We start from the raw sequence: 27,894 nt of genomic DNA on the forward strand, positions 1-27,894 counted from the left end.
CACTGAAAGAAGGCAGAGAGTCGGCGCCGATCTCAGACTCGCGCTGCACACGCGATCCGTACTCTGCAGCTGACTCGCAGTCCCAGCTGTCGCATCATGGACTCCCTGATGCAGGTGGTCAACTTCGGGCCTGGGCCAGCCAAGCTGCCGCGCTCGGTAAGTCCCCGAGGGCATGCTCGGGGAGTGCGGTCCGGGCGGGAGCAGGAGCGCGGGTGGCTGTGCATCCCTGCGCGGGGCGCCGGGATACCTTCTCCTCGCCCCGAGTCCCCCAAACGCCTTGAATGGGCGTGCACGCCAGTTCAGGTGGGCCTCTGGAAGAATTCATTGAGAAAGGAAGCTCCGTAAGGCTTCCTTGTGCAGCTGTGCACCGCGTTGCAGAACTTGGCCAGCCAGGGCATGCTGGCGTGCTGTTCAGCGCACCTGCAGACTCCCACGCCGTGCCTTCTCCCAGGTGGGGCCGGGCCGGGCCGGGGGCGCGGCTGAAAAGAAAAAGCTCTCTCTGCGTTCGCCTTGCTGGGCAGTGCTGCGAACCAGGCAGTGTTGAGTGGATGCGTGAATGGACGCTGAATGAATGGTGAATGGGGATCGCGTTGACTGGAGGGGATTGCATACTGGAGGTCCACGCACGACCCCTTGTTGGTGTAGCCAGCACTTGGGAACATTGCTTGTTAGAAATGTTAATTTAAAAGCCTTTAGTCCTGTCCAGCCTTTCCTTCCTTGTCCCCCAGAGACTACCCGTCCCTAAAACCTTTTTTCTCCCCTCTGTTTCACGCGTATAATTTTTTTGAACTGGCGTGTCCCCTAAAGGCATTCTAGTAGTCAAACTCTGGTAGGCATTGGGCGGCTCGCCCAGTTCGCTTCACTTTGTTCTGGAGCAAATGAATGATTCAGTTCTCCCCTGAGCCATAACTAGACTTTTTCTAGTGCAAGTGGAACTCACTCCCTGCCTTCCCAGTCCCCAACCAGGTTCCTGCTCCTCCCCTTCCCCCCAAAACCCATCCCACCCCACCCCCAGCCGTGAAAGAGGCCAGATCTCTAATGTGCCTTGAACGCGTTGAGCAGCTGCCCCCTCTGTTATAATTTTATTTTTCTATCCAGGATGACTGATAATATGTTGTAGCAACATGGGTCATAGCCAAGTGCTTTACAATTATCTATTGTTAAAAACAGAGTGGAAATCTCCCTGGGACAGAGCCTTCTCTGTGTTGTGGTAAGAACAGAGAATCTCACAATTTTAGAAGGAAAAGGACATTTTGCTTTTCTAGGGGCTGAGCTCAAAGTAGCTGAGAGAACAGGGATTATTTTTTTCCTGGTTACTGCGGTCCATTTTAGGCGAGATTCCGTCCCAGAGCTGGGCCAGCGTTTACTCTACCCTCACGGTTTTCCCCTCTCCGTGTTTTGGAGTCTTCAGTGTATTTGTTTAATGTGTAATCTGTTCGGGCTTTTTAAAATAAAGGTGATTGTCATCAGTAAAACAATTATTGATTTTTATTTCCCTGGGAGAATTTATGCCCCCATATGTGCTCTCTAACCTGGGGAGCAAATGTTGCTTTTTTATGTGTCTTCTTGGTTTAGTTGAATTATAAGTATTAGAGGTACTTTTCGGACTTTTTTTGGGCTGTAACCACAGTGAAAAGTATATTTCACAAGACGACCAGGTACCTGCACATAATTATAATTTAAACGAGAACCTTATGAAATATTTAGCCTAATCAACTATGACATGCACAATTTTGTATTCTGTTCCACTCTAGTCTGTTCTATTTTATTAAAAAATTAGTTGTGACCCACGAAAGCGATTGCAGTCTGCAGTTTGAAAAAAGTAAACTCCGCTGGATTAGAGGGGTGTGCTTTATGGGTAGAAGTCTTTAAAAGTCTTTATAATAATCTTGATTATAAACTTTTATAGATGTCTTTTCAGAGAATACTATCTATAAGAGAAATACAGCCTAGACAGAAGTTCAAAGATGGCTCTGGCAGAGATGGATGTTTCTGTTACTAATGGAAAGGATTTGCTAAAGTTTATTTGATCAGCCAGTGCTACTAAGCATCTAGCAGTTTACAAAAACGATGACAAATTCTTGAACCTTCTTGTCAGGGGAACTTATTTTGGTCTAATTCCTTACTGTTAAAATGTTTTTTTTTTTTTTCAGACAAGTTGTAATCCAGTTTAGACTATGTTTTATGAGGGCTTCTTTAGCTTGGATCTTCTAAGGGAACCTCTTTTGAGGGCAGGATGCTTCTCACCTATTTTATGTACATTTTTCGAGTTTTTCTTTCTCTTTTTTTACTTCGTGGCAGTTCTCTCACACACAAAGGTAGAGAGGGAATAGTATAATGAAATCCATGGATCCATGCAAGATTTAACAACTAAGGACATTTGCCAGTCTTGTTTCAGTACCCCTCCCCCATACCCTCTTTCTCCAGTTCTGCTCCTGGATTATTTTAAAGCCAATCCCAGATATGTCATTTCACTCCTAAACACTTCAGCATGTATCTCTGATAAGGGCTTTCTATTCTTCTTACTCAAAAAAAAAAAAAGTATACACACACACACACACACACAAATAAATAAATAAACAAACAAACAAATAAATAAATAACAGGTCTTTTTCTTTTCAGTGTGTAGTAATTTGCATTTTACTTGCCTTTGGGAAAAAAACACTGAGGTGCCTCCCTAGCAAGCTGTGTTTTCTTGAGGGGGAGGGGGAAGTCCTGAGCCATGTCCCTCCTCCCCACCTTTCCTGGCACCGGGGGACTGGCCATTAGATGGGTCCCAGTAAGGTAAAATGTGGTTATAGGGTTTCAGTGATCTTGTAAGATGGGTCAAGGGGCTAGGCAGGGGCATACAACTGTCACCTTTAGAGCCTCAGCTGAGATTCCTCATCTGCATATTGGGGATGAGAGTATCACCTTCATGGCTGTTGTTGGGGAGAGAGATCAGTACATCAATATCCCTGCCAAATCTTAATTCACAGCAGGTGCTTCATAATTCCTGCCCACCCCACCCATCCCAGTAGACCAAAAAATGGAAAAGTGAGTTATCAGTTTAATCTGGGCCTAACTGATTTTTTTTGTTGTTCTCTGAACCCAGAACTTTATGCTTTTTGTGCTTTTTCTTTCAGAGAGTTGTGAAGGGGACATTTTCTAGGGAATCAGAATTTCCCCAAAGGTCTTAAGTTGACAGTTAAGGAATTGTTATCAGAAAAATTCTATGCTTGATTTTTTTTTAAAAGTCCAAGTGGATTTTTATGTCTAGGTAAATTCATGCCTTTGAAAAAACTGTATCTTAGCATTAGTCACATTGCATAATTTCACACTCAACTTGAGTGCAAGTTGCATCATCAGGGCTCTGGGAACAGGAAGAGGAAGGGAATTGGCTGTTGGCAGGGACAGAAGCTTCCTCACTGGCCTGGTGAATGGATCCTCCGCCCACCCCTCACCCTCCCGGGTTTGTATGTCCAGAGAGAGTTGTGCACAGCATATTGAAATCATCTTCTTTTCTTTTCTTTTTTTTTTTTCCTAGGTATTGTTAGAGGTACAAAAAGAATTATTAGACTACAAAGGAGTTGGGATTAGTGTTCTTGGTAAGATATACTTTTGGTTTCTGTGAATGTCCAGAGTTCAGAGAGAACTGATTTAAATGCAACATCAAACCTACAGTTTCTACTGAGTCTTCCTACAGGCATTTGCAGATATATTTTTAAATTTTAATAACTTCCATCACATGTTTGATAGAAGCAGTTTTGAAATCAACATCAACGCTGGTGAGGGGTTCGCATCTCAGCTTATTGTTCCATAATTAGTTTTTGCTGTAGTAAGATCTGAGATCAGAAGATACTGCACATTTGCATAACAGTGTCCAAACATTTACAACATTGCTTCACATTCATTTTACAGCTTTTGCTGTACTTACACGTGAACTCATTAAATATTTCAAAGTACACATGTCTTTTATGAAGATCTTGCATATTAAGTTTCATTAAGTTTCTCTCCCCTATATTATTGAAAAAGAGGACCTTTGAGTTTGAAATTTTACTTTTTTAAAGTTTAGTTTTCTTTTTCTTTTTTGGTAGTTTCAAAGGCTGCAGAGTGTTAAGGCACCATAGGGTTCACTGTGTGCTCATTGCTGTTAAATTTTGTGCCTGTGGATTTGGCACATATTCTTAGATTTCTGTGAAGTGAGAGCACACTGTGCAATTTTGTGCTGTTGTCCTAAAAGGCAGCCTTTGCACACGGATTCCTGTTTGTGAGAAAGATGTGAAAAATCAGAAACTGAAGGATAAATTAATAAATGGCTCATTCAATGAATATTGCCACTTGAAAAATCATTGTGCTCTGACTGTGAGGCTAAAATGTTTGCAGTTTGAAAATCAATTTGGATTTTCCCTTATAGGAAATGTGACCCACAATTTTGAATGCAAAATAACTGACATTTCCCTTTATTATTTTATTTGTAAATTTTGTAGCTACATCAGTAGTTAACTTTTGTTTGTTTGGTTTTAAACTGGAACTTTTTCCTTCTTATCTGTCTTTCCTTCCACAGAAATGAGCCACAGGTCATCAGATTTCGCTAAGATTATCAGCAACACAGAGAATCTTGTGCGGGAATTGTTGTAAGTTTAAAAATTTAAAGACAAATTTTGTTACTTTTGGTTGCTAATCCACATATGTGGGTGTCTGTTGCATTATTTACTGGACTTGACTGTCCAGAATATTCCATACTTAAAAATCATCTTTTTAAGATTCTCCCCAATTCACTAAATCAGTACATAATGCTTTTATTTGTTCCTCATCCTGCCTCTGTGTGTTTATTTTTATTTTATGCGGTTTTTCCCAAAGATTTGAAATCCTTGTATCTGGGCAAAACTTTTTAGCACTGTGGATGTTAAACTGGCTTAAAAGGGATTTAAATAACAAATGTTCATCTTTGGCAGCATAATTAACGATAATTTAGTTCACTGATTCTTAAAGTATGGGCTTCCTACCACCTGTCAGAATCACCTCTTGAGGGAAGTATTAAAAAATTCCAGTGCTGGGCACCACCCAGACCTGTGGGATCAGAGCCTTTATAGAAACTTCATTTTTAATAGGATTTTTGGGCAATTTTTTTTTTGATGAAGGTACTGGTGATTGAACCCAGGACCTCATTTTTTTTTTAAAGTTTTAGTTATATCCACCTGGCTATCTTTTTTTTTTTTTTTAAATGGAAGTACTGGGGATTGAACCTCATGCATGCTAAGCACGCACTCTACCACTGAGCTATACTCCCTCCGACTCTGGGCAATTTTAAGAGTTCTGAACTCTGGGAACTTCTCCTCAGATGAACTCAGTTATCTGCACAGATTTTCTCACCCAGGGGAAACCATATTCTTAACAGATTGCTGCTTAAAGGAGAGGTTTTATATATTATATATATTCACGTAGACATGGAAATACGGTCACCTTGAAAACAAAACATTTGTTTTTGGTTTTTTTTTTCTTTCCTGCTCACAAAATGAGTGCCCGTTCGTGATGGAAAGTTTAGAAACACAAGAAACTCACAAGTTAAACTGGAATTATCCGTAACCCCATTAGTCAGGGGTAATCATTGTTAATGCTTTAGGGTCATCCTTGCATTATTTCACAGACAAAATTGGAATTGCTATGATTTCAGCACTTCCCCTTTAAATTACCTTGATAAAGTGCCTCAGATGGGACAGGCTTGGTGCCACTTTGGTGAGGAGCCTTGAATCCTGTTGCAGTGTGTGTATTCAGAACCAGTAATCATCTACTTGGCTTAGCATGCTGGGGCTGCTTCTGGGTTCCCTGTCATGCCGCAGAACAATCCCATCCTTCATGGGGTGGGGATTTGGAATATCGGCCCAAAGGATGTGGCATTTGACCCACACGGCCGAGAGCCTCTCTGGCCTGGACTTCCGGTTCAATTTATGGGCCGATTCCTTCATCCCCTCACCAGGTTTCTTCTTTGTACCCTGTCCCTAGCCCTCTGTTTGGTGCCCCACCGTCTAGTTCTTGGCCTCATTAACTGCCCTGCACCTGAATAACGTGAACCAGGAACCCTGCCTTGGGCTGGCATCCTCCCAGCTGCTGAGCACTGTGTGGTTAGAGCCTCCTAAGACCTGCCTGCATGCTTTGCTGTCCTCCTGAGCACTTGATATAGGCAGGCACGGTTCAGGGCCAGGTATATGCACACCACCCCTCATGTGGGCCAGACCCTCTCACACTGCCCTGCCCTTTGGTGCTTTCCTTATACCTCTGTGCTGGAGCTCTGTGCCCTGGCCTTCTGCATAACCTGTTCCCAAGCTGTGAAATTGCTCAGAAGCTTGGGTCCAGTTTCCATGGCCTGGTCCCTCTGGAGCAGGCCTTACTGTACTGCCTGTAGCCATTTCAACCATCATCTTAATTTTCTGTGCTGGAGTCAAATAATTTTGCTGTTAATCTCAATGTGTATCGGGGAGGTGATACATGCTTAGGCCTAAAGCATTATCCAAGATTCTTCTCCAGTGTCCACTTGGTCCATAGCTTGGGCTAGCACGAACATACTTTTAAGGCTTTTGGTTGCAAGTGACAGAAACCCAGCTCTTGGCTTAAGTGAAAAAGGGAATGTGTTACCTCATGTAACAGAAAAGGGCAGGGCTGATTTAGAAGCTCACAGGATGTCAGGGTCTTTTTCTCCATCTCCTGTTGCTGCTTTTTTATGTGTTGGCATCCCCAGGTGACCACCTGTGGTTGCAAGATGAGCTCCTACAAGTTCTTTCTTTTCCTCAATAGCAACAAATCCTCTTAACCAGAAGTTTGATCCAAGGTCTCAGAACCAAACCCCATTGGCCAGCTTGGGTCACATGCTCATCCCCTGGAGCTGGGATTGGCCACCCTTGAACCAGGTGGACTGAGAGTGGCCCTAAAGGAGCAACAGAGTGTTCTGAGCTTTGGTCCAGACAGTCACCATGAGCTTCCATGGCAGGGCCCAGTAAATATTTGTGCAAGGAATTGAGTAGATCAATGGCTGAATTGGGGAAGGCAGAGTAGTAGTGGGTTTTATTGTCGTTCTCGTAGTTTACCCACTCAAGGTCAAGTGCTGGTAGAGCATCACTCATTCTCAAACTTTGACCCCTTGAGTTTTTATTTACTGTCACCTGTGCTTCTGCCCAGAGCCGTTCCGGACAACTACAAGGTGATTTTTGTGCAAGGAGGTGGGTGTGGCCAGTTCAGTGCTGTCCCCTTAAACCTGATTGGCCTGAAAGCAGGAAGGTGTGCCGACTATGTGGTGACAGGATCCTGGTCAGCTAAGGCTGCAGAAGAAGCCAAGAAGTTTGGGACTGTGAATATCGTCCACCCTAAACTTGGGAGTTACACAAGTAAGTGCTGGGAGCTGAGCTGGATGGTGACATGCTAGTTGCCAAGTGGTCCCTCCTCAGATAGCAGGTTACCCCTGCCCAGGGTAATTCTTTTTTCTCCTCATCAGTAGTTAGTTTGATACCATTTCGACTGGATGACTATACCTTTAAGATAACTACCTGGCTGCTGCAGAAAGCATATTCCTAGGCTAGCAAAGCCCAGAGGCTAATTTGGTTTTAGGTATAGCTTGATCAGGGGCTCCCTGCATGTTGTCTCCCAGTCCTGGTCTCTCTCCTTGTCTCCTCCACAGCCAGGAAAGCTGCCCCTCCTTTTCAGAAGGTGGCTGCAGCTGCTCCTGACCTTATATTGTCCCACATTTCAGCGCCTTTGCTCAAGTATTCCCAGTAACAGTCTCATGTCCCCTGTGTCCCATTCCGCGTCAGTCATGTGGCCACGCCCGAGTTGCGTTGTACCTTCGGTGCTATGGGTGGAATTAGCACCACTGGAGCTACATGGGCTGAGGGTGGGGGAGGCTTGTGCCCAAAAAGGAAACTGTCAGTGGACATAGGATGAATGGATACTGGGTGATGAGAAAAAACCCCAAATACCCACCATGCCGTTCTTGAAGATTATTTGCCCCCAGTAACAACTTTCACTTGTGAACAGTCTGGGATCAGTCTTCCGTTGATAGGGAAGGGGCGTCATTGCTGGTAGACTCCCATCTACCTAAGGGAAGAAGGGAGTAAACATGTCCCCAACTTGTCTCCTGTGATAGAAATTCCAGATCCAAGCACCTGGAACCTCAGCCCAGATGCTTCCTATGTGTACTACTGTGCCAATGAGACTGTGCACGGAGTGGAGTTTGACTTTATCCCTGATGTCAAGGGAGCAGTGTTGGTCTGTGACATGTCCTCAAACTTCCTGTCCAAGCCAGTGGATGTTTCCAAGGTAGAGTGTAAAAGAGGCCTGGGTGGGAGGGAACCTGGAATCTCTGTTTGTCTGGGAGGGAACCTGGAATCTCCGTTTGTCTAAGGGCATTTTCATGTACACTAGAACAGGGAAAAGCCGGCAGTGTTGGTTGTCAGAATGTTTATGTCCTGACATTCCCAGCCCTGTGTTAATGATTACCCAGGATGACACTCGAGTTCTTGGGGAATTTACCTGCCTCTGAGAGTGGCTCTTTGAGAATTTTTGGGTCAACACATGGGGAGTTGCTTGCTGTCTTCAAGGGAAAATTTACATTATCCAAGCTTAGGGGTCTATGAAGGAGCCCCACCTGGCCTTGAACCACCTCAGCTCCAAGAACATCAGCAGGACTCATAGACTTACAAGCAGCTCACCAGGATGGGCAGTGGGAGCAGGGCACCCAGGTGCACGCCATGGGGGCTATGACATCTGTAAAAAATTTAAAACAAACTGACAAGTGTTTTTAAAAATAATTGAAGTAAAATATAGTTACCATAAAATTGACCATTTTAACTATTTTTAAGCATGCAGTTCAGTGGCATTAAGTACACACACACTGTCGTGCGACCATCACCACCATCCATCTCTGAAACTTTTTCTTCCCAAACTGAAACTCTGTCCCCATTAAACAACCCTAGTCCTCCCTCCCTCCAGGCCTTGGCAACCACCATTCTACTCTCTCTCTCTGTGAATTTGACTGTTCTAGGTACCTCGAATAAGTGAAATCATGCAATATTTGTCCTTTGTGTCTGGTTTATTTCACTTAGCATAGTGTCCTCAAGGTTTGCCCCGTGGTAGCGTGTGTCAGATTTCATTTTTTAAAGGCTCAGTAATATTCTGTTCTGTGGTTGTACAGTATTTTGTTTATAGCCTGTTTTTATTATCAGTCACTGTGCACTGAAAATTCTAAACAATGTCAACTGTTAAATTCTCCTCCCTGCCAGGCCAGGCTGTCCGCCCTCCTCCTATTTGGCGTGCCACTGAATTTTCTTGAAGATTTCATGGGGAGAAATGGGAGAGGGTTCTGTATCGTACACAAAAAAATTTCCTGCAGCACCTTTAAACATCTTTAGTCTAAAATTTCTTTTCTCTTAGGCAGCTTGTCTCACTTCTGTGCATCTTCTGATTGTCCCTTTATACAAATATAAATGGCTAAAAAAAATTTTTTTTTGGTTTGTAACCTAAACAATTTTTTTTTAATTTAAAAAAAAGTTTAAAATTTGGTTTCTTTAGGTTTGTAACCCTGTAGGACAACAGCCGTATTTTAAAGATGGGCTTGGATGTAGTAAAAAGGTGTAATAGTGGATCTGAATCGATGCAAGTTCTTCACAGTGATGGACTTGGGCTGGCCCCTTCGTGGGGAGAAGGACCAGACAGACTCATAATCTGTAGGCTCTGAACTCACAAGTATTGGTTTTCTGTCCCAGATGGAGATTCCTTTAGAGAAGGGAATGCACTCTGAACACTTAGAAAAGTCACTTCCTCATAAAAATTGCGCTTTGGAAAGAGATTGGGAAGTTTGATTATATTGATGGAAAATGACCAAGTGTGTCTAATACAGCAGGTTTTCTCCTTTTCAGTTTGGTGTGATTTTTGCTGGCGCGCAGAAGAATGTTGGCGCTGCGGGAGTCACAGTGGTGATCGTCCGAGACGACCTGCTAGGGTTCGCCCTCAGGGAGTGCCCCTCCGTCCTGGACTATAAAGTGCAGGCTGGCAATAACTCCCTATACAACACACCTCCCTGCTTCAGGTAACTCTCCGGGGTGTGGCTGGGGACCAGTGAGGGGGTCTCAGTATTTCCCATCAATACAAGGTGACTTTTTAAAGTAGGACATGATTCCATGAATCGGTGCCCTCATAGCCCAGGTAGCCTATCAGGCTTCTCTGCCCAGCTGTCCTCTGCCTCGTTACTCTCTGTGCATGTTTGATCAGCTTTTCTTGCCTTTCTTTTTGGGGTGTTTTTGTTTGCTCGCGATAGCCTTGGTGGTTTACCATTAACCCAAAAGCTTTTGCACATGAAATGTCATGCCTGCATCGCAAACAACCAGTGCAGCTTTGACGGACTTTAAAAGGCCGGACTGCCCCAGCTTTCTTTTTTTTTTCTTGCTGAGCCTGCTTGAAGATGGCTGCCCGGCATGGAACATACTGACTGGAACAAACACCTCTCTGTTTTATCACCCAGTCTGTAGGGGTCCTGTTAGCCTGGATTCCCGTTATCCAAGTGAGAGGGGAAGTATGATCTTTTAACTCTCAGACTCAAGTAGTTTGTGAAACTCTTTGTGACACCTGGGATTTCACAGTTGCCTGAGAGATTTTACTACTAAATAACTATGTGACCTTGGGCAGGTTGCATAACCTATCTGTGCAGCAGATGTCTCCAGGAATAATTGGTTGCTGTGAGGATTGAATGATGGATATGGCTGTCTGTGATTTATAAATGTTAGCTGCTCTGTTATTATTCATGTTTCTGTTGTTGTTTGTTGTTAGTTCTCAGAGCCTTACATTTTAGGGAGAGAGGTGGACAGAACCAGAGTTTATATTCATCTTTCCAGGGCAGCTATGATGTAAAATAGTGATACATTCTGTATATGACCCTCTAAGTCTCCCAAGCACCTAGTAAATACTTGGAAAGTACTCTTTTTTTTTTTTTTTTTTTTTACTGAAGTATAGTCACTTTATAATGTGTTAATTTCTGGGGAACAGCATAGTGATTCAGTTATATATATATATATATGTATATTCCTTTTCATATTCTTTTTTATTATAGGCTGTTACAAGGTATTGAATATAATTTTGGGAGGTACTCTTCTTAGTCCCATTTTGCAAGTGAAGAAGCCAAAGCTGTACTTCTAGAAAGTGGCGTAGCCAGCCAGGCAGCCTGGCTTGAGAGCCTGGGTATATACACCCTGTACCTTAGTGCTCTTCACAAGCGAAAATATCAGTGTGGGTTTGTGTTGAAAGGATCCCATCTCAGGAGAATCGATCGCTGTTGGAGTCCAGCTCTTCCACTTGGTCTGGTTTTCCAGTGATGGTGGAAGTTCTCGTAAAAAAACACATGAGGAGGGTCTCGGGCTGGTTCAGGTCGCTGCCCCATGGGGTTTGGGCTTTGTTAGACTGTGAGGTGCTGCCTGTAGGAAACTTCTTCCATGTAATTTACCAAAGGAAAGAAAGGAGCTTCTTCAAAGCTAGAACTCTGAAGGAAAGTTTTGCTGCTTTTCCGCGTGGCTCACCTGGGCCAGACAGAGCAGCTCCCCATTTTGTGTCCCCTCTCTCCTCGGAGAGCCGGGTATTCTGGTGCTTACTGTGCTGGTTACCTGTCAATCCCACTTTTTCACCCCTATGGAAAGTGCTTCTAAGTGTCTGACAGGGATTGGGGGCAGGGCTGAGTCTGTCTCACCTGCCCGTCTTGCTGCTGGAGTTCCAGGCAGTGGGAAGGCCATTGATCACTGCCCAGCTAGGAAAGGAGCACTGCTGTGCTGGGCGGTGCAGGACAGTGGGGGACCCTCAAGCACAGGGCGTTGGGGAAGGGGCTTCAGCGCCAGGCTGCACAGTGGCAGGAGTTGGCGGGAGCCGTTTGTCCTTAGCTGTTAGAACGTGCAGCCAGGGCCTGGCTTGCAGGCAGATGAGTGTTTTAGGGTGAGGCAGAGGCCCCCATGTCTCTGGGAGTGAGGAGACAGGGAGAGCCCTGGCCCTGAAATGTGGCCTGAAGGCCAGCAAATCCTAATGAGAGCCCAGGCTGGAGGAGCAGGGGGAGCTGTCGCACCCTCAGGTACCTTCTCCACAAGGTACCTTGAAGCACATTTTTTAACTGTCATGAATATGTTAAAATGCTGTCTGTTAACATTAGAGTGAAAAATCAGCAGGGATGGTGGGAAAGCAGGTCAGTCTGTCTAATGGGAGATAAAAATGTCTGAAGTCAGACCTGGTGGTGGCCCTGAGGGAAAGTCCCTCTTTCAGTGACTCATAGAGGGGCCCCTGTGCAGGCCCCGGGCCCCGGGAGTCGATCGGTCGGGTCAGTTGGTCAACCTGCTCACCTGGCGATGAGGACAAGGGTAGGGGACGGCAGACACTCCCTGCCCAGAGCCTTCCTGCCTGAGGAGCAGACTGAGCCAGACATAGAAACAAGGGCAGAAAAAGGGCAAAGTTTCTTCTCCAGACAGATCAGAATAGTGGAAGTAGACCATCTCGGGGAAAGGATTGCTAATAATACTAGAACACAATCCTATAAATGTGGAAGATGAACGAGATTGGGTTAAGTGCATTCTGACCCAAGACACCCCTTGATACCTTGTTTTCTTTTATTCCAAAAGAAGAGAAAAGGCAAAAATTAAAAGTCCGTCGTTTCCCTAAATCCATGACTTGAGAAGCTTCTGTTTCATCTGGGCTACTTAAGCATTCAAGATTAGGACGTTGTAGCTCCCCCCTGAGAACAAGTAGCAAATGGAGAGAGAGGATTCGTGCAAAACACCCTCCCCCGTCCCTGGGTAGGAGCTGATGAGGCATTCAGAACCCTTCAGAATTTGTAACACATGGAAGTCCTTGAAAAGTTCTCACATTTGAAAAGAAGCTTTTTTTCATTCATTCATGTATTCATTCATTCATTCTTCTTTTTTTTTAAACCAGAGGCAAATGACCATAGGCCCTGGGCGGTTTGTTTGAACTGAGCCAGACAGCCGGCCTGTAGATAGTTGCCTGTGGCCCTGAGCCGGGAATTGGGGTGGAATAAAGGACCGTGTGGGCCTTCTACTTAACCCTTTAGTGGAGCACACTAAGCCCAATTAATGGACAAGCAAAAAGACGCCTAAACTTCCCTTCTAACCCCACAAGAGAGTTTTACTTACCATTACTAACTGAACCAGTAAGTATAAATTGGCTTTAGCTGTATTATGGGATAAGGTGACTAATGAGAAACAAAATAACCCCACTAACCCAGGCCACCCTTCTTATCAGAATGGGACTGTGGGCCTGTCCAGGAGGCTTGTTCTTCCGAACAGCCAGAGCGAGTTTCCCAGGGGAATTTCTGGCATGCTCTTCTAATCCCTAGTGCCCGGAGAGTATTTCATATTGCTTAAAAAAAACTAACACATGATCTTGGCAGAGATTTCTGAAGCAGGCGGAGCCTGCCAGAGTAACCACTGTTAACTGCTTGCTGTGTGCCCTGACCCTTAACTGGGCGTCTTCAAATATCCAGAGCAGTGTATTTAATTATACAAATAGAACTTTACCGTACAGGCTGTTCTGCGAATTCTTTTTTCCACCCAGCAGTGTACTGCCGTGTTGGCTCAGATGCCTGCCTTTTTTCCCTCTTTGAATTGCTGTATGGTGTTCCATCGAGTGGACCTACTGTGATTTATGTGGTCATTTAATGGACAGTCCACCTGTGCTGGGTGCGGCAGGTGGCATTTTAGAAGCAAAGGCATAAATCAGTTAAAAGTGTTACCCTGGCTGTTAGTGGGGAGAATGGAGACCAAATTGCAAAGCTGTGTAAGCATTTTAGGGCCCTTGTGTTTTGAAGATTTTGGATTGCATGAGGGTAGAGGCAAGAGTTAATAATAAATTGGGAGGGGTGCGAATAGCTGAGTGGCAGAGTGATTATAATAATATCATCTTTTAAAAAAAATGAATTGAAAGTCCCAGTCGAGTCGCAGGCCGGACATCCTTCCACTCTGGGGGTGTCTGGTCTCCAGAAGAGCCTGCTTCCCTCCGAAGCATCTGCCTCACGCTGAGGCCTCATAGACCAAGGCTAAGGGTGCTGGTTCTGGGCAGTGTGTAGAGTGGATGGGCTTTCTGCTGACTGAGGTTGCTCACATCCCATTAAGATTAGCCATCAAGCATGGGCAGTGAGTCACACAGCAAGAGGGAAATGTCTCGGTGCCGAGGTCTGGCTGGGACTGTGGACTTGACCTGAGCTGTTGCTGCAGCCTTGATTTGATTAGTGGAACAGCAGCTTGGGAACCCTGGGATAACAGAGCTGCAGGTCAAGTTGATGCTTGGCCTCTGAAAAGCACTGTCAGTGAACAGGCAGGTGCATGCATGTGACTCTGCTTGGATAATGTGGCAGGGTGTGTTTCTGTGGTTTGTAGGGAAGCGAGCCGTTTTGAATTAGATGGAAATTCTGAAGTGTCTCATGGAACGGAGGAGTCCAGGGCAGCATTGTACCTGGAACACACACAAACGTGCCCACATACGTGCATGTGTGTTGTGATGCCCCATAGCAGCTGCTCTTGGCAGCTGTGTCTGTGAGGCCTGGTGCCAACCTGGCTGCCCTGTTAGCAGGTGAGATAGTGGTTGAGGGTCCTGGAACCTCTAGGAAACCAGAGGCCTTTGTTACTGTGGAAAGAACTTAGGCTTTGGAGTCAGGCCAACTGGGGTTGGAATCCTGACTTTATCAGCCACTTGTGGGCTGACTTTAGCCAAGTCAAGCTCTCTGAGCCTGTTTCCTCATCTGTAAAATGAGATGGCAGCTCTGACCACAGATTATTTTGATCAGTAGATGGGAGAGCAGCTAGCAGGGTGCCTGGCCCATGTTTCCTTCTCTTACTTTCTTTTTTCTCCTTTGTCCCTCTGACTTAGTCTTTACCTAGAGAGCTACCTCTGAGGCTATAAATTATTCAGGGGCTGTGTTCTGCTTGTTCTCTCTTCCCTCTGCCACTCACTGCCGGTTTTCATTCCTCCCGGTGCTCTATGGTGTACTGGGCTGGAAAAGCTTCCAGAGAGGCTGTCACGTGGGTCTGGGTGCTGGCGACTCTCTGCCCAGTGCCCGCTGGGCAGCCCAGTTTTGGCGTCTGCTACCTTCTGCGGGTAGAAATGCTTGGGTTCTCTGCCCACCTGGAGGCAGTGAATGAGCCAGTCAGTATCTTGGGACAAAGTCCCTAGGACAAGCTTCTGGTGTTGGAACATTTTCCAGACCCAGTGATTTCCCCCGCCTCCCCCCTACTCTGTCACCTTCATGGTGTTAAAAGGCTCAGGGCATTAATAAATGAGGAGGCAGCGGTGTCCAGGGGTCATCACCCCACATCTTTGCTGGGCGTTGATGCCCAGCAGCTAAGTTAACACAAATTCCTATAGGGGACCTTTAGTCCCACTCATGGAGAGAGCATAGTTGAATGCTGCCCTTCTCCAAACTTCCAGCTCAAGGAAGATGGTGTCTTTTCCCCGGGAGACCTCTGCTCTGGCCCCATGGGCATTCAGTGAGGCACGCACGGAGCCCTCAGCACCTTTCTAAACAGAGGGACTTTCAGCAGATCACTGTTCTTCAGTGGCGTATGTGTTGGGCTTACTTTTGAGCACTTAACTAGTGAAGATACTACTAACTACACCTGCCAAGTGCCGGGTCCTGCACCAGGCACCTCACCCAACCCATTTCCTGCAGTCCGCACAAGAGCTCTGAGTTGTACAGGTGACAGACTTGAAATCTGGGCTCAGAAAGGGGTGCTCCCAAGCTCTGTGAGGGGCTGAGGCGCAGCAGGTCCTCATGGAACCAGGGACCCGAATCCTACCCCGTCTGTTCTCCTGTACCTCAGATGAGCCCCCCTTCAGATGCCCTCTGGGGCTCTCACCTCCTATCTCACAGTGTCACCAACACACAATTCTTCCTCTTCTCACTCCCAGCAGAGGGCTCTGATTGGTCCAGCTAAGTCCTCTGCCCAGCTTTGAGACCAGGGGAGCAAGGGACCCTGCTGGGGCTTCTATAGGGTGGGAGGGTGGAGTTAGGAAGAGCAGGGCAGCTGAAATGCTGGGTGTCCACTGTAGGCTGGTAGGTCTCTCTGTTTCCAGATGGGAAAATTGAGGTTTGGATTCCCACAGTGACTAATCCCAGGTAATCTGTTTAGTAAGTGGCAGCACGGGGACTGGAGTCAGGACTCTGACCCACAGCCCAGGCTCTTAAGCAGCACGCCACCCTGCATCCGCCAGGTGGAGGGCCCTGCTCCAGGGCTGTGGGGAGAAAGGGTTAGCACTGGGCCTCCAGCCTTCCACGACTGTAGAGTCTGAGGATGCTTGTGGCAGGGCTAAAACAGGTGTGGCGTGTTCCAGGTGTCCTGGAGAGTTTGCATTAGGGCTTAGGCTGGACAGTGGGGATCAATGTGACCTCCAGTGAGGAGTCTAATTAACGCTCTTTTCTGAAGGGTGCTCAGGGGCCTAGAGTTGGGTTGGTCTTAGTTTTTGCTTCATGACACCCTCTTGCCCTTGGTCCTCACATGGCCTGATTTCATCTTGTCTATGTCTAATGGTGTCTCCTTTTTTTCACTTTTTTTTTCCTAGTGGTGTCTTTACATCTGTTTTAGTACAACTTCAGGCAGTTTGCTTGAATGTCTCTCTACTTCTGCAAAGCTGAACTAAATGAATGTATGTATTTTTTAATCTTTATTTTAGCATCTATGTCATGGGCTTGGTCCTGGAGTGGATTAAGAACAACGGCGGTGCAGCAGCCATGGAGAAGCTTAGCTCCGCCAAATCGCGAATGATTTATGATATTATTGATAATTCTCAAGGATTTTACGTGTAAGTCAATGGGTTTTTTTTTTTAAATCCCACATTTTGCCACTTGTAAATTTACAAATGCATATGTGCTGTGTCCTCTTGGAAAAAGGGTGCAGCCATCCTGTTGAAGTCCCCAGGAGCACGAGAGACATCGATCGCCCAGGGGAAGAGTCTGAGTTCATCCCCAGGCAGACCCCTTCTCCTGCTGCCTGCTTCCTCTCTTGTCCCCTGGGGGACAAAGCACACATACTTGCTGGAAGCTCTTCGCTTTAGCTCAGGACTCTGCTGGAGACCTCAGTGTAAACGCCCCCTCCTGGCCCCTCCCTTGGGTTATTTACTCTTTGGGAAACATTTACTGTTTCCCTTATTACAGGACAAACGCTCTCATCCCGGCCCGCAGTTGGTGAATGGAATTGGCTGTGGTCTGAGTTGACTCCTAGTTAAACGTTTTTGTGACCAGTTGTTTCATGAACGTGTGTTGCCCGCTGGACTGGTGCCTGTGAGGGGTACAGAAAATGTATGGGCCTTTGACTTGTCTCCTAGGGCTGCTGGAGCAAAGTGCCACTAACACGGTGATTTAAAACAAGAGAAATTTGTTCTCACGGTTCTGAAGGCTGGATGTTCAAAATCAAGACGTCAGCAAGGCTGTACTTCCTGCAGAGACTCTAGGACAGAATCCGTTTCTGCCTCTTTCAGATTCTGGGGGTTCCAGGCATTTCTTGGCTTGCAGCTGCCTCACCCCATTCTCTGCCCCTGCCTTCGCATGGCCTCCTTTCTTGTATATCTTCTCTTCTGGGTCATCGGCTTTAGGGTGCCCCCCTACCAGGTCATCCGGGATGATTTATGTCATCTAGAGATCCTTGGCCTAATTGCAACAGCCAAGACCCTTTTTCCAAGTAAGTCATGTTCACAGGTTCTGGAGGTGAGCACGTGGATAAACCTTGGCAGAGGCTGCCAACTCAATCCCCTACAATGGGCTTTTTTCCAAAATGCCAGATGTGAAATACCGGTAGAGTGTCTGGCACAAGGGGCTTAATAGATGATGTTTTCATTTGCTTTTCCTCTCCTTCAAGGTAGGGATAGCTGTATGAGGACCAGACGTGATGATGCTATGTGTGCATGTGTGTTTATAACAGCCACATGCATGAGCACTTACCCCATTTACCACGCCAGGACCCAGCTTTTAGTGGCCTTTACTCTTTGGAGTTCAGTGTGTTGTAACAAAAATATCTGGCTGACAAGAACAAGGGAATTCCCACTCTCTTTTGAGAATTTAGTGGGCCACATAGGACAGAATAAAATGATGCCTCAGTCCTAACTTAGAATTGTGTATTTTTCCCAGGACATGCTAACACATCTCCATAACCATCCCTGGTTAGGGGTTGGGGGGACTTTGGGGGCAGTGCCTTACTGCTGCCGCCACTCTGCCCTTAAATGCTTGTCTGCTCCTGCGAGTTCCTGGCCCGCTGTGACCCTCCAGCCACAAGCCCTCAGTGAGCCCGGCTTGGCTGAATGCCTTGACCTTTAGGGTCCTCTTCCACATGCCATCTGGGGGGAAGGGTACGAGACTATGCATTTCTGCTTGCTCTGTGATTCTGTGCACCAGAGGCAAGTGCAGGCTGGGAGATTGGCCCTGGGGAATCTTCCACCTCAGACCCTGATGTGTGAGTGGGGAGGCTAGGGTGCTCCGCTGGCACTTACTGGAGCCATTTTAACATGCATGACTAGCAGGAGATGGTCCCAGGAGTTCACAGCCAGAGGCTAAATAGTGAGGCGTGAGCTGGGGGCAGGAAGATACGGCTTTAGCTGGAGGTGAAGGGAGGGCTTTTGGATGAATTTGAACCTTGGGCATGAACAGAATGAGGCAGAGAAGAGGGCAAAATTACTTTTTTTTTTCAATTTTGTTTTTCAAAATTACTTTTAGGAGTTTTCAGAAAGACAAGGAATTGCCCTTGCCAAGGCACTAAGGGAAGAAAGTAGTGCGTTTGGAGAGCAGACAGCGGGCTGCCTAGAGGGCATGGCTTGTGTTGGGAATGGAAAGAAAGTCTGTGGAAAGGTCTGAAGATATGTTTAATTCACCAGTTCATTTATCCATTTGTCGGTCTGATACCCATCCATTCGTCCATCTATCCATCCAGCAAATGGCACCACAGCACTGCTCTGGGCTGGCCTTGTGCTAGGACCCAGAAAAAGTCATCTTCCTGACTCCCAAACAGTGCTCAGAACCCAAATGTGAGTGAAAGCCCTTGGCTGCTATTGTGGATAGGAGACCAATTTTTCTAGTAGCTTTTGGCTCCATGTATTTCCCAAGAGATGCGTAGGCACAAAATGGGAGGACCGAAAGAACAGTGATGCCTCCAGAAAAAGTCCAGGAAAGTAGAAACAAAGTGTAGAAGGGACACTGGGAATGCCCTGAATGCTTTTCTGCCCCTTGAGGTCCTTCAACTCCAAGCACCCAAGCTGGCACTTCCAGAAGGCAGCCTGCTGAAGCCAGTGTGGCAGGCAGGTTGTCTCCTGGGGAATCTGATCCCCTTCCCACACAAAACTCCTCATTCACTTGTGAACAGCCTTCACCCCAAAGTTGCATCGTCTTCTGAATAAATCTCTTTCTGGAGAACTTCCACTCCCCCGCTGGGCTGCCTGCCCGGAAAATGTCATCCTGGCTCACGGTGTTCCTGTGGGACCTTGTTACCAGGGTCTAGAGTAGGCTTTGCGCCCTGTCTCCTCAGCATTTGCAGTTGGACGCCCACTGGCTGTCCCTGGATGCACTTGGGTTTTTAGGAAATTCTTCCCTGTAGAAATGTGGCCCCGAAGTCAGGGTGGGGCAGGGGGGTGAGGGGTGAGCAGTGTTTAAGAGGAATACCAAGTAACCTAGAGTTGGAATTTGCCATCCAACATCACATTTGCTCTTCATTTTTGTCCCCTCTTTGGTGACTTCTGACTTGTAAGGCAGCCCCTTTACGGAACACAGTTCTGGGTGGTTTGCTTGAGGTTGTACCAGCTCTGCCAGTGACCCTGGCCTGGAAGTCTGGGACTTGAGAAGGCTACCACTGAAGTCCCTGCATTCATTCCATAGCCTCACCATCCCCATGCACTGGCTGGCTGTGAGCTGAACCCACATGGGCAGTTTAGCACCTTGGCCTTAGAAGCCCCGCTTTGCCTACTCGCATGTGGCCTGGGGCAAATGTCCTAGTAGCTCTAGACTCAGTTTTCTCATCTGCAATCTGTCTGTAATATCTTATGACTGTCATGAAGATTAAATGAAAATGCATGTGAATAAGGAATATATACGGCAGAGGTTAAGAACATGGGCTCTCCCGCTGGTTCATTGTGTCAAGCCCCGGAAACCATATTTGGCACAGAGGGAGCATCCGTTAAGAGTTAGCTCTTAATATTATTTGTGGTTATTATGGAAAGCACTTAGGATGATCCTGACATGCAGTGTTTATTTGATATACGTTAGATATTCATTTTAATATGATAGAGAGGTCCAAGGGATGGAGTCCAAATCCAGATCTGAGGTCACCTTTTCTCTCCACTTTCATGTGGGGACCAGGCCTTAGGAAAGAGAAGGAGGCACATGATGGGTCTAGTGACAACCGGAAAATAAAATGAAGCAGGCTGGGCCCCTGGCACTTTACAGGTATTAATACATTTTTTTCCTTTTCATCAATTTTTGTTTGTTTGTTTTTTAATTGAAGGATAGTTGATTTACAACGTTGTGTTAGTTTCTGGTGTACAGCGTAATGATTCAGTTATATATTTATTCCTTTTCATATTCTTTTTAAATATAGGTTATTACAAGAAACTGAATATAGTTCCCTGTGTTGTACAGTAGGACCCTGTTGTTTATCTGTTTTATATATAGTACAGATATTAATACATTTTATTGTCATCACGACCCTGTGAACAGACAGTAAGCCTATTTCACAGCAGCACAGACAGGTTCAGGTGCAGTGAGGAGGTGGGATCAGATAGGGTATGAACGTGGGGAGGGTCACGGAGGGCTGGCTCCAGAGCCTTTAACTACTACACTAAGGAAACAACAAAAATTATAGATGATGTGACTTTCTATTCAAAATGCAGGAATCAATGGAAAAATGTAGAAATGATCAAGTTCAGAATTGTGATCAGTTACATTTAAATACGTAAAACTCAATTACTTTCCCATACTCCAGAAATAACAATAAAAAACGAGAAAAGATCTCATTCACGACAGTCACAAAAGTTAGTAAATATCTAGAAATAAATTCAGTGTTCATCTGGGAAAGTTAATGCAAATGAAATGAAAAAAATTTAAACATAGATATTAACATTAGTAAAGTGTAATGTGAACATACGATCTATTAAAATACTGTGAAGCCACTGGCAGAAAGAGTAGATTAATGGAAAAGTCCAGAAACGGGTGCATGTTTACTTGAGAACTGCATTTTGAATTACACAAAAAAGCATGTTTATAACTGACTGAAGCATTGATAATTCATTTGAACAAAAATTAGAGTTAAATATTTGCATCACACTATACACAAATTCTAATCAGTTGGAAAAATGCAAATGCATCTAAATGCAAGAAACATAGAATACAGGAGAGAATTTCTAAGTGTAGGGAGTACAGAGGCCTTTCTAAATACTCCATAAAGCTCAGAAGCCATAAAGTAAAAGACATTTAATTACATGCAAATTTAAAACTTTCCTACAGTTCATACAGTTCAGTCTTGAACATCATAAACAATTAAAACAAAATGACAGACACGAGAAAAATTTGGTAGCTTGTAACATACAAAGTTTACTATTCTTGATCTAGGCAAGAACCCACAAACTAATGAAAAAGAATCACCAAATTAAAAAAAAGGCAAGGGGTAGTTTCTAACAGTATGAGCAAACAACTCAGAAGAAACAGCTGGCTAATAGGCAAATGAAAAGGAGCCAACTTCTTTAGGAAATGTAGCTTAAAGCCGTGGGATTTTCTCTCCCCTCTGATCAGCAGAAATTCTAAAGATTGATGACATCAGGTGTTGGCAAGGGAAGACACTGATGGCATGTTATGTATAAATTCGTTCAGTTTTGGAGTGAGGTTTGCAACACCCACCGAAATTCCGAACTCTTGTTCTTTGACCAAGGAGTTTTACCTTCTGCCCTCTACTGGTACTCTGCCGGGCACAGAAGTGTGCACAAAATCAGTCACCTGCAAGTCTGACGTGGGCCGCTTCTGTAAGGGGGGAATCTGGAGCTAACCCAGGTGCCCTCAGGAGGGGTCTGATGAAGGAAATGAGGATCTGTCTGTAGTACGGAACAGTGTGTGCATGGAGACCGGTGAAGGTCTGTGTGAGCAGACGTGGGGAGATGACTTGGTATGTCATCAGATCGAAAGGAAAAAGAGTTTGAGTAGAAAAGGTTGTATCTATTATTCTGCTTGGAAACCCACAACGTTTGTGTTTATAAATACCATATATGTACACATACATATGTAAACACATATGTATATACACACACGTATATGCATTTGTGTGTCTACCAAGATCCTGAAGCAGGCACAAGAGACTGTTTGTGGAAGCCCCCTCTGTGGAAGGGCGTGATAGATCTCCATAGTTTTACTCAAGATTTTCCTAATCATGTGCAAATTTAAAATTAATTTTTTATTTTAAAGCCAGGCAGTCAGGAGAGGCCTGGTATGGGCTTCTCTTACCTCAGGATGCACCCCTCCCTCTTCACGCCCTTGTTTCTGGAATGTCCTTTAGAGTGGACATCACTGAAATGAGCATCTTGCAATTGGTGGCTGACAGCCTGCGATTTTCAGTCTTCCTCCCGCCCTCCCCGCCTTTGTGAGATGGTGCCTTTCCCCTCATACTTACCCTTCTGGTACCTTGGGAAGTCCCGGTGTTTCCCAGTGGCCATTCTAGAACACGAATCCCAGAGATACACAGGGTTTTTCAGTCACATACATTTGGGGAAAACTGCCTTCCTGTGTGAATTATCCTCCTGGGAGTTCAAAATTCACATGATCTTTTGAGATGTTCCAGGAAGTCGAATTAAGAAACCTGTTTAGCCCTGTTATTACAGCATTTCCTAAACTTCAATGCCCATGGAACTGCTTTTCCAGTAATACCTGTTAACACCCACGTCAGCTTCCAGCGTAGACACACTGAGAAGCACTGCTCAGACTTTGTCTGGAAATCTTTGCAGCCCTAGGGTTACCTGTCTGGTTACACACTCACCTGGCCCCACACTAGCCCTCTGTCAGCCCTGGCACCTTCTACCTGCCCCTCAACTCATTACGGCAACAGCTTTCTCCCTCTGAAATTTAGTGATAACTCCAGTGGTGCTCGGTGGGGCTCAGTGTTTAACACACACCATTTGAACTATTATTGGAACATGGGAAGATGTTTTAAAGTCCAGATTTCTTATTCTATAATCTGTGTGTTTCTGAAGATGGGAGAAAAGAAACAGACTGGGAGGGCCATATGCTTCATGAAAAAAGGGAGAGCGTGTTTCTCCAGGGAAGTAAAGAATTGGCACTCACAATTAATGTGTATCTTCAGGAGTTTGTGCTGAGTTTGTCTCATTGGGCCCAGGGATATGCATTTATCTGACAGCTGGGCCCCTAATGGAATTTGAATTTGCTGCCAATGTTGAAACTCCCCAGTGTCTCTGGCTTGGTCACAGGCCCTAATTCTTTTGACCTAGAAAGTTGTTTGTAAGAGCTTTCTAGCAGGTCTCCCCACTCCCCAGCCTCTTTGTGTGCCATAGTTCTTTTTCTAAAACCCGGATCTCATTGTTGTGTAAACCTGATTGCTCCCCATCACTCGAGCATCCAGTCCAGGTCCCAGGAGTGCAGATCTGCTGGGCTGTCCACAGCCTGCAGTTCTACCCTCGACCAGGCACCCAGTAGTCCAGTTGCTGCAGAGAACTTGCCCAGGTCCTCCATGCCTCTGAAGACTCAGCTCTCTGCCAGATGCTCTTCCTTCCTCTCACCCTGTCCTAACCATTCCCATGTCCCTTCCTCTGAAACGTTCAGCCTTCTCTTGGGCAGAATTACTTACTCAGCTCTGTGCTTCCACAGCACTGGTCCCATGGAATTTTAATTCCCTCCACAGCCGTCTCGCTGGGTCGGGAGCAGCTAATTCCCTTCATCTTTTTTTCCCCTTCCTTTCAGCCCCATACCAGAGACACTCTTGGGCACTGTGCAAATATCTGTTGCATGCCAATTTCATCCTCAATGTCTAGTTTTTATGGCATCATTGCTATCATGAATACCATTTATTTTCACAAGAGGACAAGTACCTTTGTGGGGGAGGATTCTGTGTAAATCCAGGTTCTGAATTCTTCCCCTTTCTCCTTTTTTCCCCCTTAAGTCAGAAGTCCTTTTTGCTGTTCCAGCTCTATAATTGGACCCTCACGTTGGGAGCCCGAGGCAGCAGAATATCGAAAGAGGGTAGCCACTAAAATTTTAATTTAAATGTCTGCCAGGAAACCTACTACCTGTGAATAAGGGCAGCCCAGAATTCAGGCTCAAAGCCTATTACCATCTATTTGATTTCCCTTCTTGCATTTCTTCTGCCCGTAGATGTGCGCTTGACTCCTGTTAACTTTAACAGGAATTATGTGTGTGTCCTCAGGGGCGAGCCTGACTTTTAATGGGGGCTTCCTCATGCTGCTTTTATTTGCTGTTTAATTGTAACGAATCCCTTCCTGTAGAAGTGCAAGAATAAAACAGGGTGTACTTGAGAAAATGGAGAAGGCGGGTTATTGCAGATTTTCCTTTTATTCCGGAGTAGCGTGTCCACTCTCCTATTCGTCTCCTTTGGTTGTCAGTGGAAAATAATTCTGGCATGCTTACTTTCCAGATCAGACACTGAAGTCAAATACTAACCTATTCTATATGAAAATGGACTCATCATTCATTTTTGAGAGTCTGTACGAGCTCTGTGTAAGATGCTGGGAAAAAAGAGACAAATTTGTTGACCTGAACAGATCCCTATAACAGTACTTAATGTGTTCCAGACAGTGTTCTAGATTGTATTGGCTATCCGCTTTTGCATCACAGGATACTCCAAGACAGTGACTAAACAGCTATCGTCTTTGCTCAGGATTCTTTTGGTCAGCAGGTTGGGCTGGGCTCAGCTGGGTAGTTTCTTCTGCTGGTCTACCCTGGGATCGCTTATTCAACCGGAGGCAGTGGTCTGACATGGCCTCACTCACCTGTCTGGCGGCTGGTGCCAGCTGTTAGCCGGGACTGTTATTTCCAGCAGGCCAGCTAGGGCTTGCTTACACAGCAGCCGTATCTTAAGCGGGCAGGTAGAGAAGCTGCCTGCTCCTTGAGGCCTCAGCTTGGAAGTTGCACAGCATCACTTCTGTTGCAGTCTTGGCCAAAGCGAGTCACAAGTTCAGCCCAGATTCAAAAGATGTAAAGAACGAGACCCTACCTCTTGCTGGGAGGGTTGCAGGAATTTGTGACCATTTTCAAATGTACCACAAAAATTCTCTGCAAATACTGGCTCATTGAATCCTCTCATCAGCCTTAGTGCTATGTTCCATTAGCCTTCCTGCTATTTAATAGATGAGGAAAGTGAGGCACAAGAGAGAGATTTAGTAACTTGTTCAAGGTCACGCAGCTTGGGGCAATACCGTGTTCTAAGTGCTTTGAAAGCTGCTGCTCATTGTTTTTAAGTCTTACAGTTGCTATTAGGACCAACTTACTACTTTTCCTCTGCAGCCTTTTGGAGAAAGAGTCCCTCACAGAGCCCTGCGGCTGTGGCTGCTGTGGGTTGGAAGTTTCGTGTATGTTATACCACTGAAATGTCACAACTAGTCTGAAATGGAGGGATTATTAATATTCTCAATATTCAGATGAGGAAACTGAGGCTTATGAAAATTAAGTACAAGTCGTATAAGAAAATGCTAATGCATTGTTCCACCTACAAGAGTGGTCTTCCTGAGTAAATTATAAATGTTCTGGGCAGATCTTTTTTTTTTTAATCTCTTGTTTGCATCTAGGAAATGTTTTTTTAAATTTTTCTGTTTTGTTCATGGCAGTTGCACATTGCAGAAAAGTAGTTGGAACCATAAACATGTTTTTCAGATGTCCAGTGGAGCCCCAGAATAGAAGCAAGATGAATATTCCATTCCGCATTGGCAACAGCAAAGGAGATGATGCTTTAGAAAAAAGATTTCTGGATAAAGCTCTTGAACTCCACATGATCTCCCTGAAAGGGCATAGGTGAGTACATGTCCCATCCAGAAGCTTATCAGAGACTTAGTTTAGTGTTCAGATGCAGAAGGAAACACACATGGGCACCATCTCAGCGTGAAGTAGCAGTTACTGTAACTTGTTGGGAAGAATCAGATCCTCCTGTTGTTTGTGGAACCCTTAGCATGGTTCCTGGGTGGAGAGCACGGCAGAGCCATGCCTTCTGGGGGCTTTTCTCAAAATTACCTTTGAAAAATCTCTTTGCTCTGACAGCACAGAGGTCACCCTCTTATCTCTGGTGCGGCTGGCACCACCCCGTTCAGTGTAAGAGCAGATCACTGTTGGTCCTGCTGAACATCAGAGAGAGTCGTTCATCCCACGTGTGCAGTGAAAAATATATGTCCTCACTCACAACAGTAGCTGCCAGCCAGCCCCCCGCCCCCCAGACCCAGACTCACCGAATCATTAAGTTAATCTAGGCTATGTGTGAGCATGATGGTCCTTCACTACATTAGGAGGAATTTCCTAGTGACTGAGATGTCTGACCACCTGTGGGGGCTTTCACATGGGAGGTGGGACACGATGGTCAGGTACCATGACTCTCCCAGGAGCAGGTGACCGGAAGGAGGAGTCATCTTGATGCTAAATCAGATGCTTGCGTTCTTTTTTTTTTTTTTTTTGTTGGAGATACTGGGGATTGAGCCCAGGACCTCGTAGATGTTAAGCATGTGCTCTCCCACTGAGCTATACCTCTCCCCAGATGCTTTTGTTCCTAATGGCTGCATCTGTGGTTCTTCTAGGTCTGTGGGAGGCATCCGGGCCTCTCTGTATAATGCTGTCACCATCGAAGACGTCCAGAAGCTGGCGGCCTTCATGAAGAATTTTTTGGAGATGCACCAGCTATGAGCACACCCTCATCAACATATACTCTGCCCTGAACAATGTACAAAATTGAAAGTAATTAGGGAATGGCTACAAACACTTAACAAGCATGGTATTGGTATTTTTCTCGAATGAATATACTTATGATAGGTTCTTTTTTTCAGAGAACAACAGCAACACATTCCACAGCTCTGCAAAGCTGTTGGGACTTAATCTTAATTCTGACTTGAACTGGAAGCATTTTAAAAAAATCTTCTTCTTGCTTTTCTAATGGTTACTAGCTTATGTGGTCTTTGCTGCTACTTTTTCTACCTAAATCTCATATTCAAAGCTGCCTGTGGGTTTAAGGATGCAAATTGCAGATAATTATGTTTAGAGACACACAAGCACACAGCATGGAGGGTAGGTGGGAATTTTGAGCCTTTGGAAAATGATAGCAGTGAGGTCTCCTGAGTTCCAGCCGTGTGGTGACTGTTTAGGAGTTCTAGACTAAAGAGCAAACTGGAGATCTTTCTTTATACTGTTATTATCATAAAGAGAGAAAAATCACATAATACTCGTTTCTATAGCAAGGTCTGTTTTTAATACCAAATAGTTTATATAGCTCTATGAATTTATATTTCTAATAACAAGGTTCTCGAAGATATACGTAGAGACTGAGAATTTGTTAGGCTCCCTGACCTTGTGCGTTATAGTGTTGCATTCTCGACAGTTATGTCCCTCCTCCCCACATCCACTTCCCTTTTTGAGCTGTTTCACAAGATTTGGAAGCTCCTTGATTCACTTTTACTCATTTCTGTGGGTAGAAGAAAGGATGGTTGATCGGTTCTTCATTTTTCATTTATGCTGTTAAACTGAAAGTGTCTGTTAGACTCCCTTATTGTTTGTTCACGTGACTGTTCTCTTTATGGTATTTGACCAGTGATGCTGTGAGTTCTGGAAGATCATTGCTGAAGAGTCTTTTCCCCTATTGTTCATCTGTGGTCAGTGTTTTTTGTTGAACATGTGAAGGACATTAAAGTCCTAAAACATCTAAA

At 45.3% G+C, this 27,894-nt stretch overlaps 1 protein-coding gene across 2 annotated transcripts; it reads left to right on the forward strand.

The window, feature by feature from the left end:
* PSAT1 (phosphoserine aminotransferase 1) lies at positions 1 to 27,894 on the forward strand. 2 transcript variants are annotated; one of them, XM_006204156.4, is made up of 9 exons: positions 1 to 156; positions 3,527 to 3,587; positions 4,547 to 4,616; positions 7,156 to 7,361; positions 8,117 to 8,289; positions 9,888 to 10,057; positions 16,681 to 16,809; positions 25,868 to 26,005; positions 26,776 to 27,894. In XM_006204156.4, exons 1-9 carry the CDS (start codon positions 97 to 99, stop codon positions 26,879 to 26,881), a joined length of 1,113 nt encoding a protein of 370 aa, XP_006204218.1. In that variant the 5' UTR covers positions 1 to 96; the 3' UTR covers positions 26,882 to 27,894. The 2 variants fall into 2 exon arrangements, with proteins under 2 accessions (XP_006204218.1, XP_072815744.1); XM_072959643.1 differs by lacking the exon at positions 3,527 to 3,587 and having other exon boundaries at positions 17 to 156.

The sequence above is a fragment of the Vicugna pacos genome, chromosome 4, assembly GCF_048564905.1.
Source record: "Vicugna pacos chromosome 4, VicPac4, whole genome shotgun sequence".
NCBI lineage: Eukaryota > Metazoa > Chordata > Mammalia > Artiodactyla > Camelidae > Vicugna > Vicugna pacos.